We start from the raw sequence: 14,488 nt of genomic DNA, 5'->3' as shown, positions 1-14,488 counted from the left end.
AGGCGCCCCAAGGAAACTAATCTTCTGATCATCAAAAGACATTTCATTTTCATTAAGAAAATGACAAGATAGGGGCACCTGGGTGGCTCAGTTGTGAAGCGTCTGCCTTCGGCTCAGGTCATGATTCCAGGGTCCTGGGATCGAGTCCCACATCGGGCTCCCTGCTCCTTGGGAGCCTGCTTCTCCCTCTCCCACTCCCCCTGCTTGTGTTCCCCTCTCTCGCTGTGTCTTTCTCTGTCAAATAAATAAAATCTTTAAAAAAAAAAAAAAAGAAAATGACAAGATAAGTCTCATATGGGGAAAAAATATTCACAATACCTACTTCTAACAAAAGATTCTTAAATATATAAAGAATTCTATTCAAGCTTTGGCACTTAGTTCTGTAACCTTAAATAGTTTAAACTCTTCGAACTGACAGTTTCTTATCTGTAAAACGTAAGAGTTGGGCTAGAGTACCACAGTGGACCTTTTCTAAAATTCTATGATTTTTTGAAGGCACAGCAAGTTTATTCATACAAATTACATAAAGGAGTGGTGGCAAGGATTATGAACAAAGATAGCTTTGGTAATTGACAAAGTACTTCTGGGTATGGGGATTTACATTAAAGTAGAAACTCTGAATATTTATTTACAAAGAAAAAGTATACAAGAATCTCCTACAAGGATAGGAAAACCATAATTAAGGATGTTTTATGAATGCCATAGTAGTGAGAATTACAAAATGTTTATTAACCTATTGTGCCTATCCTTGTGTCAGTAGATCCTTGTATATGTCAGTAGAATGACAGAATATTAAAAATAAGAGAAAAATGTAGTGTTTATTATAAGAAGGAATTTGATGCCCTCAAACAAATCACTTAATATGTACTACATAACACTACCTTTTTATAACTAAGTATAATATTTAAAATTTGTAGTATACCCTTAATGTTCCTTATAAAACCCAATAAGCATTTCTCTTGAAAGTAGATTTGGTTAGGTCTTTTTAAAAACACATTATAAGTTGTATTATTTTTGGTCTATTTTCAGGTGAAACTTAGGTCATTTATTAAAGTAGCTCTGGGTGTAGACGAATCATGAGAGACTAGGGACTCTGAGAAACAAACTGAGGGTTCTAGAGGGGAGGAGGGTGGGGGGATGGGTTAGCCTGGTGATGGGTATTAAAGAGGGCACGTTCTGCATGGAGCACTGGGTGTTATACGCAAACAATGAATCATGGAACACTACATCAAAAATTAATGATGTAATGTATGGTGATTAACATAACAAAAAAAATAAAGTAGCTATTTCATATGAAAAAATAAAAAAGATTTTATATTTTTCTACCATTATGTTCAGTTACTCTTTGCATATCTATTAGTTATTGCTCCTTATTGTTTCCGGTATCACTTGTTGAAACAAATTATCAGAACCATTGTCATAACATGAGACTACAAAAGTAGTTTTCACAGGGGAAAGAAAAACCTTTTCAAATTTTCAGGAATAAATAAGAATTATCTACAAAGTGTTAGCAAAATTTATCTCACTTATTATCATTTCATTTTCAGGTTTAACTGAGCTAAATGACAGTCCAGTTCCCCTGGAACTCGAGCGCTGCAAGTCTCCCACTTCAGGTAAACATGAATGGTACCTTTCAGTTTTCCGGTAATTCACTGCAGTAATCTACTGCTTTATTTTCATAATTCTTACAATGTGAAATTCATAACTTTAGTAATTGTAATATAGTTTCCGAAATTTAATCATAAACAAATTTGACTCCAAAATCAATTAGAAATAAATGTCTTTAAAAATATTTTTGGCCTCCCAAAAAATTAAGACCAGAGGTATGAGTGTAGCACTTTTTTTTTTTTAATTAACATATAACATATTATTTGTTTCAGGGGTACAGGTCTGTGATTCATCAGTCTTACACAATTCACAGCGCTCACCATAGCACATACCCTCCCCAATGTCCATCATCCAGCCACCCCATCCCTCCCACCCCCCTCCACTCCAACAACCCTCAGTGTAGTACTTTTAAAGACATTTTAAAGGAAGGTTTTTTACCAGAGGTAAATAATGCTAAATAAAAATTGGTAATGTTATACAGAAATTCTGTCTTCTTATAGCTAGAGTTGAATTAGTGAGAAATATATACTGTAGGTGCAGAGAATATGATACCGTTGGACCTTAGTTGGTTCATACCTCTGGACCACAGTTTGGAAACATGTATATTCACTGATAAAAAAAGAAAAAATGATAATATGCTGGAACTAAAGCATCAAGATAAAGCATGAGCCCACTAAAATATACAAAAAGAGTATAAAGATTCCTAGGAATAAGTCCTTAAGGTATGCAAAAAAAAATGTTAGTAGTAGAAATTGTTGGGTGGTGGGATTATGAATGGTTAGCTTATTTTATTTATTTATCTGATTTTTCTCCAATGCATATATAATAATATGTACATTTTTAAGCACCAAAAATATTAGGTATATCTTTGATACTGAACTATAGGTATGTTTACATAGAGTATCAAAAATTGTTTTAATTTTTTATTTTAACTTAACACAAATGTATAAACATTTAATACCTTATAAAGGAATTAATTTTGACTTTTAGAAATTCATTTAGAACTGTGACATTTCTTCAGTTTGCTGTCTTAAGAGTTGTTAGTTGTTTATCCTTATTCTTCAGGAATGTAGGCTAAGTAGAATCTAGTTGTGTCTGTGTAAATTTTTGTTTAATCATATCTATTTAATCCTTATTTTACTGCTTTTATTTTAAACATGATCTCATACATTACCCTTTCTTTTGCATTTCTATTGGCATCATCCTAATTTAGGCATTTATTATTCCACATTTAAAGTATCACAAAATGTTCCAACAGGTGTCTCTGCTCTCCATCTCTCACTCTTACAATTCATTTTGCAAATCATGTTGCAAAATTAATCTCCTTAAATATTACTTTGATATTTTTATGTCAGAAATCTTCAATATAAAATTCAATTAAATATTCTATATCAATTTAAGTAACTTCACTTTAAATTCTCATCCATAATCTGAATTTTAATAGTAATATAGGGTTCAAATGTCAAAAAGAAATGGAATTTAAATTCTCCCTCCCATCCTTCCCCATACATTGTTTCCATCCCTTTGAAAAATAGTTACTTTCTTATTTATCTTTTCAGTTTGTGTTTGTAAACAAATCAAAAAGACATACATTCTTTTTTGCTTCCTGTTTTATACGCAAGTAGTATATGCATTTCACTCTACTTTGCTTGTTTCAGTTTACTGTGTATCTTGTCTTTCCATTTGATTACATAATCATTACAGTTGTATGATATTTAATTGCATGTATGTACTATTAATTTATATAGTCCTTTCACCAATTAAAGGACACTTAGTTTGCTATCAAACTTCTGTCATGTCAAACAATGCTGCAGTGACTAACCTTGGTACATTCCTCATTTTAAATGTGTACAGGTATACCTATAAGATAAATTCCTAAAATTGGAGCTGCTGAGTCAGAGTATATGCCTGTCTAATCTTTATAAATTCTCCCTATTTTCTCTCCTTCTATCAATAACATCAATAAACCAATGTTTATTGGTTATCATTTTTTTAATTTTATAAGTCTGTTGGGAAAAAAGGATATGTCAATGTAATTTCAACTTATCTCTCACATTGTTTAATACCTTTTCAATTGTTTAAGAACTCTTTATTTTTTTTTCTGTAAATCATCTATTCATACAATTTACCCATTTTCTATAGGGTTGTTTGTTCCTTTCATATCAATTTTTATTGCCTCTTTACAAATTAAGATCACCCTTTTATGACATGAGATCCAAATATTTTTTCTTAATTTTGCTTGTGGTATCTCTTGCCTTACAACAGCTTTCTGCATTCAGATATTTCTTTTAAGGTTTTTCTTTATGCCCAATAATTTAAATACTATTGGAGTTAACTACTTTTTAAAGTTTTGGTAGAATTCTCCCATCAAGTCATTTAACCTTTATAATTACTTATTTTGTATGTTCATATTATCTGTAAAGAAAACGTTTCATTAAAAAAAAGAAAAGTTTTCATTATGGAAATTTTCTAACAATGTTCAGTGTAACATATGCAAAGACTGTGGTTCTTTCTTTTAGGCTGTTAATAGTCAATCTATTTTTCTGTTTTTTTTTTTTTAAACCTGAACCCAAGTTTTACTGGGTTTGGGGGGTTTTAACTTCTGCTTTTAACTGTTAGTTCCCTCCTCTGCTTCCCTTTATTTTTCACTTTTCCTTTTTGTGTGTGTGTGTGGTAGATGCTTAATTCACTTATTTCTTACATTGATATTATTTCTTTATATCTATATAATAAGATTAAATTTCCCATTATATGTGCATTATATGTGTCATAGGTTTTGATAAGTTGTGATCGCATTAACAGTGTTTTCCATATGGTAGACAGTTTTACCTGAGTTAATGTTAACTTGTAGCATTAAGTAGTTATAAGTGTTGCCTTCATATTATTTAAGTCTTTCTTGTCCTTATATTTTGATTACTTGACTCAAGGATGGAGAAAAGGAGAATTAAAATACTGTACTAATAATGTGTTTCTGTTTTTCCTTATATCTGTTGTGTTAAGAATATTCATGTGTAGATATTTTAAAATATATCCACAAAAAGTGCATCTTGTACCATTAATCACCATTGTTCATTTCATATTATGTCTTTTCCACCTGAATTCTACTTTGTTTACTATTAATACAACAACTCTTGCTTTTTTTACTTGGAATTTTTTGTATACCTTGGTCTTACCTCTTTAGGAGTAAGCTTTTTTAACTGAGGTACAATACGGAATGTCTCTAGAACCTCAGAAATTTCCCTCATGCCTCTCAGCCACTTATTCCTACAAAGGTACCTACTGTTTTGACTTTGAACCATAGATTCGTTTTGTGGGGTTTAGACTCTCATATCAGTGAAAACATGCATTATTTACTTCTTTTGTTTCTTGCTAATTTTGTTCAACATTATATATATGATATTCAGTTACATTGCTGAGTGATTTGTATTGTTGTGTGATATTCCTTTATGTGAATATATCTATGCATTTTATTGTTGCTGCACATTTAGGTAGTTTTCAGTTTGGGGCTATTTTAAGTAAAGCTGCTTTGACCAATCTTGTAAAATTTTCAAAGCAAATATAAACTCATTTTTGTTGCACACGCATTGGAGTGAATTTAGGGGGTCCTAGGGTTATGTCTATGTTCAGCTTCAGTAAATACTACTGAGTTTTTCAAAATGGTTGTATCAATTTTACTTCCATTAGCAGTGTATGAAAGTTTTACCTGTTCCACATACATCTTTCCCTCAGTAAAATGTTTAGTTTTCATTTTAGAGGTCTTGCACACCTTTCATTGGCTTTATTCTTTGGCATTTGGTGTTTTTATATGCTGTAATTTTTTATTTCTTTTTCTTGTTGTTTGTGGCAGGAATATAAAAATACAATTAATTTTGTATACTGACATATCTAGAAAACTTGATAACTTCCAATAATTTGTAAATTCTTTTGGACTGTCTATCCAATTATGCTCAGTGTTAAAATTACAGTTCTACTTCTTATTTCTAAAGGAAGACTTTAGCTAGGATCTCCAATACAATGTTGAATATATGTAGTATTAGCAAACATCTCTTCCTTCTTCCCAATCTCAGGGATATGTCAATATCATAACTAATTATGAATATTATTGTAGGTTTTTAGTAGACATCTTGCTTTTAGCGTTCTGCCTCTGATGTTTCTTTTTTCATTAATGTTAGAGCAAATCTGGAAATACCACCACCACACTTCTTTCTGCAAGGCAGAATCAGGACTTCACATGCAATGAAGTAGATTGTTTCAAAGCAGGAAGGTTTCAACTACTTAGTTAGGTTACTTGGGACAGAAATGATTCGCTGTGAAAAGATTCACTTATCACTTCAGTGCCCTATTTGAGACTGGTTTGCTAGGCAGGGCCCACCCTTCTTTACTAGCAACCTTAGAATATAAATATTCATAATTGAGGAATGAGATCTCTTATTATGGCTTTTAAATCATTATAGACTTGTTAAAATATATGAAATTTATCCTTGTGGGAATAGGGCCAACAAAGTTTATTTTACCTTAAGAAAATTGGAAATATTATTTGCATATTCCATCCATTTCCCATGAAAAAAAAATAATTGTGTTGTATTAAGGGGTCTTTCTAAGCCCACAATGGAGAATGTGCCCGATGCTATTCCTAGAATACCACAGCAGCACATATTCATAAAACTACATTCTGCAATCTCTTCCTATTGTAGGAATTGCTGTATCTAGATTATCAGGAAAGGTATAGTTAGGGTAAATGCAGACTTTTTAGCCCAAGCTCATAAAACTAAAATGGAACTGAAAAAATTGTGTTTAAGACTTTAACAGTAGTTTACAAAACTCATGAAGCCTATTATCTCTAAAGGTAGAAAAGAATGAAGATATAAACAATTAAAATGTTTAGATAACTTATGAATGACAAAATCAATAATATGTAATTAAGGGAAACTAGAATATATGTAATACATCTAACTTTTGAAAAATTAAGAAAAGCAGCCATGCCTCCTAATGTCTCCTTGATTCATACAGTAAAAAACAGGTCATTAGGTCTGATTAATAATGGCAATTATTATGTTTGTACCTGGGTATATCTCCCCTTTTTCATGTATATATAGCATTTAAGAGCCAATACTATTCTTGCATTCTCTATTTTTTTCCTTAATTCAGTTTTTCTCAAATGTAAGCCTGTATCAAAATCATGTGAAGAGTTTGTTAAAACACAGAATGCTGAGTGCCAGAGATTCTAATTCAACAAGTCTAGAGTGCGGCCTGAAATTTTGCATTTCTAGCAAGTTCTTACATGATGCTAATGCTTCTGGTCTCTGGACCACTTGAGCATCATGCCTCTGTGAAAATTCTTACAATATTTTTTTCAATACTTACCCTCTTGGTATCTATTTTGTGATCTTTTCACCCCTTTAAAATCTGATTAAAACATTGATGCAAATAGCTGAGCAAAAATGGTTGGTAATTAGGCAAGCCAGAGACCAATAATCATTTTATAACTACATGGATCTCAAACTCCCTTTAGCCCAATAAACTGCAAATAAAAATAGTGAAGCTTAAGGTTATTAAATATTTATTTGAGCATAATGAGAGAGAACAGAATAGGAATTGGGAGCTAAAAGAATCCCATTGAGCCAACCAGAAAGCTGATGTTCTTAACTCCCAGGATAATATAAACATTTCATATTATTTATTTATTCACCCAACTATTCAACAAGTAATTTTCAGTATCTGCAGTTATGTAGATATTATGTTACCTACTGAGAATAAACTAATGAACAAAATAACATACTCCATGCCAAATGGAACTGAGTCTATCTGCAGAAACCAACATTAAACTAATAATTTTACAAATAGTTGTTTTTTCTTAAAGCTGTGTAACCCTTTTTCACTCACCAGGTAAGGTTGTGCAATTTGTGTACTACATAAACATACCTCCCAAGAGGATGAGCCGGAACTAACATTCAGCCCTAGCTCCACTTACCTGGAACAGAACTGCAATCCCTCAAGGAAACAGGCCCTTTGTCTTTGGACAAGGAATTGAAAACTAACCTAGCCTTCAACTGTAGATTTATATCTGTCCACAAGATGTGCATTTTTCTAATTTTTCCTCCTTGAAGGTGTGCCTTTAAAAATCATTTGCTCAGATGAACATCTTTTCCTAGTCTAGCATCAGGTTCTAGTACTGCTGCTACCTATGCAGCCGTCAGTCCTTGTGATTCTCACTGTCCACAATATACAATAGACTAACTATGCTATCAAGTTCAAGTTAAGACTAGGGTGATAGAAATATGTATCTCTATTAAAATATGTTTATTTAGGTATCTTTAATAAAGGTATCTTTATTAAAATATCATAGAGACTAACATCACAAAATACTAACAAAGAAGTAACCAGCTCTGTTCTTCTCAAACCTGGGTTAGAACTACGTCTTACAGCCTACCTTGAATGCTCCTTCTGTGTGGTTCTACATTTCTAGAACCCCACTACATCTTCCAAAGAAGAAATCTTCTTCAAGATAGTCCTCTGTTGGGGCAGTACTAAATACTCAGATAAAGGCACAAAATAGAGACCCTTTCAAATCATTATCATGAAATTCACCTCTAAGATAAAACTTCTGGGTTCACTTGGGCTAAGAAATTAAATGCCAATAGTCTTTCATTCCCTTCCTTTAGGACTTGCTACCAGAACTCCTGAGGCAGCGCCAGGCTTTCATAGGAATGAAATACCATCTGTGAGACAGCGGAATCAAGTACATCACTTGCCAGGTGAAAGTGAAAATCTCTTTTTTGAACAAACAAGTTTTTCGTATCTCTACAATTTTCTGGACTACACAATTTGTCTCAAAAGCTTTATTCTTATTTGGGCTGAAAATATAGGTCCCCCACAGTGAATGAAGACAAATTTCCCTGAAACAATTAAAACCATAGACACTGACTTCATAAGATATAAAGCAGGAATTCCTAAGGCATCTGTGATTTTGAAATGTTCCATATAATTTTGATAGTGTTATTTTTCTACTTTAAGCCTGAATACTTTTATCAGACCTATACAAAAATATGGGGGGACCAACAGAGAACTCAGGGAAACTTAAGAGCCAAAAAGTAGAGTGGTTTTGTAAAAATTCTCCAAATTCTTCATAATACAATTAAATATTATCTATGATCACAAACTACTGATGATCATGGAAACTCCACCAAAGAATTGCCTCAAAGGGGCAATGTTCTCTTAGAAATAGTGAGCAGAAAGGAAGGTCTTATAATCTGTTTTATGCAGAGCCATTGAATATTTGATGCTGTTCAGAGGGACCAAATCAAAATCAAACACAGGTTGTATAGCTTCCTTAAATTAGGCATTCATTACAAAATGGTTGTGACCAGATTTGCAGCTTTAAGAAGAATAAGTTACCAATGTTCTAGACCCCAAATAAAGTCAGTAACCAAGGAATCTAAAAATAATTGTAATCCACAATTTCTCCAACAGGAGTTTCTTTTTTTTATGTAATAGAACACCCCTGTGATAGGCCTTTTTCTGAGGAGAAAACTGACGCTCAGAGTATTTAAATAAGTAGAGCTACAGTTTCAGCTTGGTTATATTTGGTTGTAAAGCCTATGCTTTTTCCTGGTTTTCATTAATAAAAAGAAAAAAAGAAATACAGGAATTGCAAAAAGCTAATCACAGTTTAAATTAAAGGACAGCCATGTAGTGACAAAGTTGCTAAGTTATGAAGAGAATGTTTTAACAAAGAAATTCAAAAGAACCTAAGAAATATACTTTGCATGAAACATTAGAAATATAGTTTACCATTTAAGTTCCAGGAAAAACTGGTTTCAAAAGTAGTTTTTAGTTCATAGAATCAACAAATTATCACATTTTGAATTTATTAAGCCTTGTTTGCTAAAAATTATAATCAATGTTGGTATAGTACTTTAAGGCAAACAAAGTATTTTTCATGTATATTTTCTTATTCAATCCTATAGCAACCCTGTAGGGTTAGTGTTGTTCTCCTTTTACACAGATGGAGAAATTATGACTAAGGAAAAATTTCATAACTTGCTCAAGGTTACCCTGCTAATGTCTGAACCCAAATCTTCAGACTTCAAGGTCTACTGATCCCAAATTATTTGTCCTCCTATTATGTGCTTTAAAAAAAAAAGAGTGTGCTGAAGAACCTAGATCTCTCTGGGAGTTTATAATTCAAGGTAGAGAAGAACAGAAATAAAGTTTCATAATCATTTAACTCTTGTTCATACAACACTAAGAAAAAGTCACTGATTCATTAACACTATCCATATAGAAATATAATACATATTTTAATACCAAGAAAAGTGGAGTCATGACACTAAACATTTTTGCACAAACAATGAATCATGGAACACTTCATCTAAAACTAATGATGTAATGTATGGGGATTAACATAAGAATAAAAAAAATTAAAAAAAAAAGCACTGTGAAAAAAAAAATTCAAATAAAGGTCCTTCTTTGCCTGACTTTATCATAGTCACTTCATAAAATGCAGGGCGGGGGGGGCGGTGGTAATATAGAGGCATGTAGGCCTTTGAGGGCTCTACTGTGGTATGGTGACTCCAAAATTGTGTGTATGTACTATACCTATATATGTAGCAGGTGCTTTTGTTCTATCTTAGTTTCTAGCTTAGGGAAGATAGAGACAAATGAAATTCATTACTATGTTCCAACCAGTCAGTAAATGAATCAATACATAGATAAACTTTACAAGCATTTTAATCTAAACTTTTAATTTAGTATTAGATTTATTTATTTTGCAGAAGACATGTAGGCCAACACACGTGGTATCTGCTATATCATATATAACATACATATTGTGCTGCTTACTGGAAAGGACATAGCTTTGGAGTCAGAGAAATTTGAACTTACCTGCCATTCCTATCATTATAACTTTAGCCAAGTTTCTCAACCTTAACTGTATACTAATTCCAGAATATAGATTCTCAATAATATATAGTAGTGGTTATTATATATATGTGTGCTGCTGAAGCGAGCACTAGTAGTGGTTATTATAAAAATAATAATGAATATCCATAGCCTAAAGAGGCTGAATTTGATCTCCTTGACTATTCTAAATTTCTAGTATTAGTTGTAGCTTAGCCATAACAAAGTAGAAATCCTTCACTGGAAATCAAAAGATCAATCCAGTTGTTTCTAGCCAAGAAACAACTAATCAAAAGCTTTGAATTAGAAACTTCTAGCCTACCTGTTTATGTTATTTCCCATTAAAGTAGTAAGCCACATTCAGACTGATTCAGGGTTTGTTCTGTTCCTAAAATTTTGATTCAAATGTGGCAACAAGGACCTGAGGTGTGGGGGGTTTTTTTTTACATTTTTATTTTTTTTAAGTTTTTATTTAAATTCCAGTTAGTTAACATACAGTATAATATTAGTTTCAGGTGTACAATATAGTGATTCAACACTTCCATGCAACACCTCATGCTCATCACAAGTGCATTTCTTAATCCCCATCACCTGTATAACCCGTTCCCCAACCCAACTCCCTTCTGATAACCATCAGTTTGTTCTCTATTATTCTGAGAGCTGTTTGAAGCCAATACAACATCCCTCAGATGAACCAGGCTGCACGTTCCATTGACTTTGCCTTGAATTAGGAGTTAGGAGAAAAGCAAGTGAATATACAAGTGATTGATGTATCTGATGCGCTGAAGATACATGAAATCCCCTAGGCAAAATACTGTTGTAATGCCTGAAGTTCTGTTCATATTTAGGGCTGAGCATATGACCTCATTCTGTCATAAGCTATGCTAAGCCACCAGACTACCCTACCTCATTACTGTAACCGAGCCTGAATTTGGAGGCAGAAAATCTAGAATAGAGATAAATAGTCTTGCAAAGGTTTATAATCTGGTGCTATCATAGGGCTTGGCCATCACCTGACCTTTAGGCCTGAATTTATTATTAGTATGTATTAGTTACATACTAATTAATATTAGTATGTATTTTGCCATCAGCCAATCATTTCATTCATTTGCATCATCTTTGATCTCTTATACCATCCAACCTAATATTTTCTAGGTAAGTTAGAAGGTGATAGATGTGATTAGGTAAGTGATTAACACTATCTATGAGGATGCTTTCCTGTGAATTTTTCTAACTCAGTTTTATTGAGATATAATTTACATAGGATAAAATTCACCTTTTTAGCATACAGTTATAAATTTTATGGGGTTTTTTTTTTCAAAAATATACGCCATGACATGTTAAAGTAACAAGAATTTCCTGACAATTTGCCCAGAATCTAACAAAACTAAGATCATAAGAAATCAAACTGTTTTAAGTCTAACACTTTGTGTAGCAGTATTCCCTGCCCTGCAGCTGGATTACCTATGGCATTATTTGCTGTATTGTTGTCTCTGAGCCAAGATAGGTAGTTTTTCAAGGTGTGAAGGATGAAAGATACTGTTCTTGAGAATGCACAGGATTTAAAGAGATTTGTATGGAAAATAAGCCCATGATGAATTAAGTGTATGACACCACTATTGAAAAGACAGTGGACTCTTAGGAAGTACTACTGTGCAGAGCAAACAAATGATAGTACTATATAAAATTGGAGACTATCTCAAGTATTCAGTGTTTAATCAAAGGCACCAAATTTTAAATAAGACATGTTGCCCAGGTAAGTCATTTTTGATATAGAATACCACAGAGTGACAATATTTTCTTGCCAACTAATAATGAAAATAGCTAACATTAAATGCTTATTAGATAAACACACAATGCTAAATGCATTACATACCTTTCCTTAATTAATGTTGATGAGGTCCCTATGAAGTAGGGACTATTATTATTCCCATGTCATAGAGAAAGGGACACATACTCTTCCTGAGATTAAGTAACTACTAGCCCACTATCACTCAGATAGCAAATGGTTGAGTCATGGTATGAATCCAGCTCACTTATGTTCTGGATCACTGGGCTTCACTTCATCAAATACCAGGAAGCCTGCCTTCTTAGAGAAGAGCAAAAGTCTTTGTAGAAATTTACAGAGGAGGAAAAAAGGCATCTAGCCTCTTCTAACAGGGCTTTTACTGTCCTTATAACTACCACATTCCATTCAAAATTAGGAAATGTAAGATCAATGATATAATGAAAATTTTTTTTTTTACTTAAAGGAACCAAAAAAGTACCTGTCAACTGAAAAATAAATATAATAATCAATTTTAAAAGCTCATCAAAATGTCATCTATATCTGTAACTGTATCTACATCTAATTTAACAACTGTGGACAATATGGTCTCTCGTGTGAAAAATCTGAGATTCATCTCAGGAAATACTTCTTGTGGAAGGGTCCTGTGTAAAAGTCCCATAGGTTGATTAATATTCATAAAATATTCATAAAACCATAAAATGTTATTTCTCAAAATGTGATCTGCCAACTCTTTGTATCAGTATCACCTTCTTAAAAATTCCTGCTGATCTATTGAGAGTATCTGGAGGTGGCCCCCAAGTCTCTGCAGAGGCTTTAAGAACTGGCATGTGAGAGCAAGAATCATTTACTCTTTATTGCTCCAGAGGTTAGAACTGGGAAAATTATAAATGGTAAAAGAAAGTAGTTTGAGCTCATATAGAAGGAAATTTTAGAGCAATATAGCAACCCAAAATTGGATTTTTTTATAGGTTTAAAGGTTTCTATCAGAACTATTTAAACAGATAGGATATCAAGAATGTTGTAGGAAAAATAGTTTCATTGAATAGGTTATTGGAGTAAATGACCTTTAAGATTCCTTTGAGCCAAGATTCTCTTTTTTGTGCAATGTGCTGAGCCACTGAGTAGTGAGAAGTTTCTATTAACCATTTTCTCCCCTTCAGCTAACAATATGTAATGACAGCGGCGCATATGCTTTAGCTTAGAGAACAGTAAAAATGAAGAAATTCAGAGAGCCACATTCCCAGGGGCACATTGTAAAGGTTAATACATATTGTTTCCATTCTGTACATTTCCAAGACGAATTGCGTCTTACTACCTCTTGCCTTACTCATCTTCCAACCCAAATTCCTCAAATGTTCATGTGTAACATATTTCTCTAACACTTAAACATACTTTCTCTGTCTGCTTTGCCCTCTTCAGAATAACTCCTCAACCCTATCTTTTGATTTTACTGGTTTTTTCAACATTTATTTAGCAAACACTCATTGTACACCTACTCTATGTCAGTACTTTATTAGGTATTGGGAATACAACCCCCACTTTTGGAGAACTCAGTTTCAGGATGTTAATGAGGAGTAAAAAAAAAAAAATCAGGTGTAATGAAATGTGTTAAGTGTAATAAAGGAAATGTGCACAAGGGGCTATGAAGGTTAAGATAATGGCACCAGGTGAAGCCTTAACTCTGAAACTACATTTAGAAAGGAGGCAATTTTTGAGGAGTCTCGAAGAACAAGTAAGAATTTACTAGTTATCTGGACACAAGGAGCACCACCCCCCCACCCACCCAAAAAAGAGTGTACTAGCTGGGTAAATGAGGAGAATCATTCTGTGCATGAATATATTAAAGTTCCCTAATTAATCCCACTATCAAATCATTCCCTTTCCCTCCCTCAGTTATACTATTGAAGATGGGGTTTGTGAGGGGACCCCAGTTTTCCGGCTTTCTACAGAAAACCAAAAAGAGGTAACAAAATGGAGGAGGGGATCCAAAAAACTAGAGCAGATTTAGGAGCCAGAGTAAGTTAGATACTAGACTATAGGATGTGAATTTTCCATCAAAAAGAATAGTGAGAAGTGGGAGGGCATGTGACATTGTGGTCTTTGTCCTGCTTATGTATCTGGGCTTACTGACCAATAGGCAGGAATTGTTTGCCCTCTTTTTGAAAGCATCTTTGTAATCCATTTAAAAATAAT

General features: G+C 33.1%; 1 protein-coding gene across 1 annotated transcript in view; it reads left to right on the top strand.

Annotated features, from left to right (window-relative positions):
- The window catches only part of STXBP5L (syntaxin binding protein 5L), a 341,807-nt gene that overhangs the window by 273,427 nt on the left and 53,892 nt on the right, over nucleotides 1-14,488 (top strand). The window contains exons 21-22 of the mRNA XM_081815272.1: nucleotides 1,548-1,613; nucleotides 8,271-8,363. Coding sequence (XP_081671398.1) covers nucleotides 1,548-1,613; nucleotides 8,271-8,363 — 159 coding nt within the window. The remainder of the gene's footprint in view (nucleotides 1-1,547; nucleotides 1,614-8,270; nucleotides 8,364-14,488) is intronic.

This window comes from Leptonychotes weddellii, chromosome 1, assembly GCF_054177405.1.
Source record: "Leptonychotes weddellii isolate Sample4059 chromosome 1, ASM5417740v2, whole genome shotgun sequence".
NCBI lineage: Eukaryota > Metazoa > Chordata > Mammalia > Carnivora > Phocidae > Leptonychotes > Leptonychotes weddellii.
Note: the sequence above shows the minus strand (reverse complement) of the source record. Positions and strands in the feature narration are given on the sequence as shown.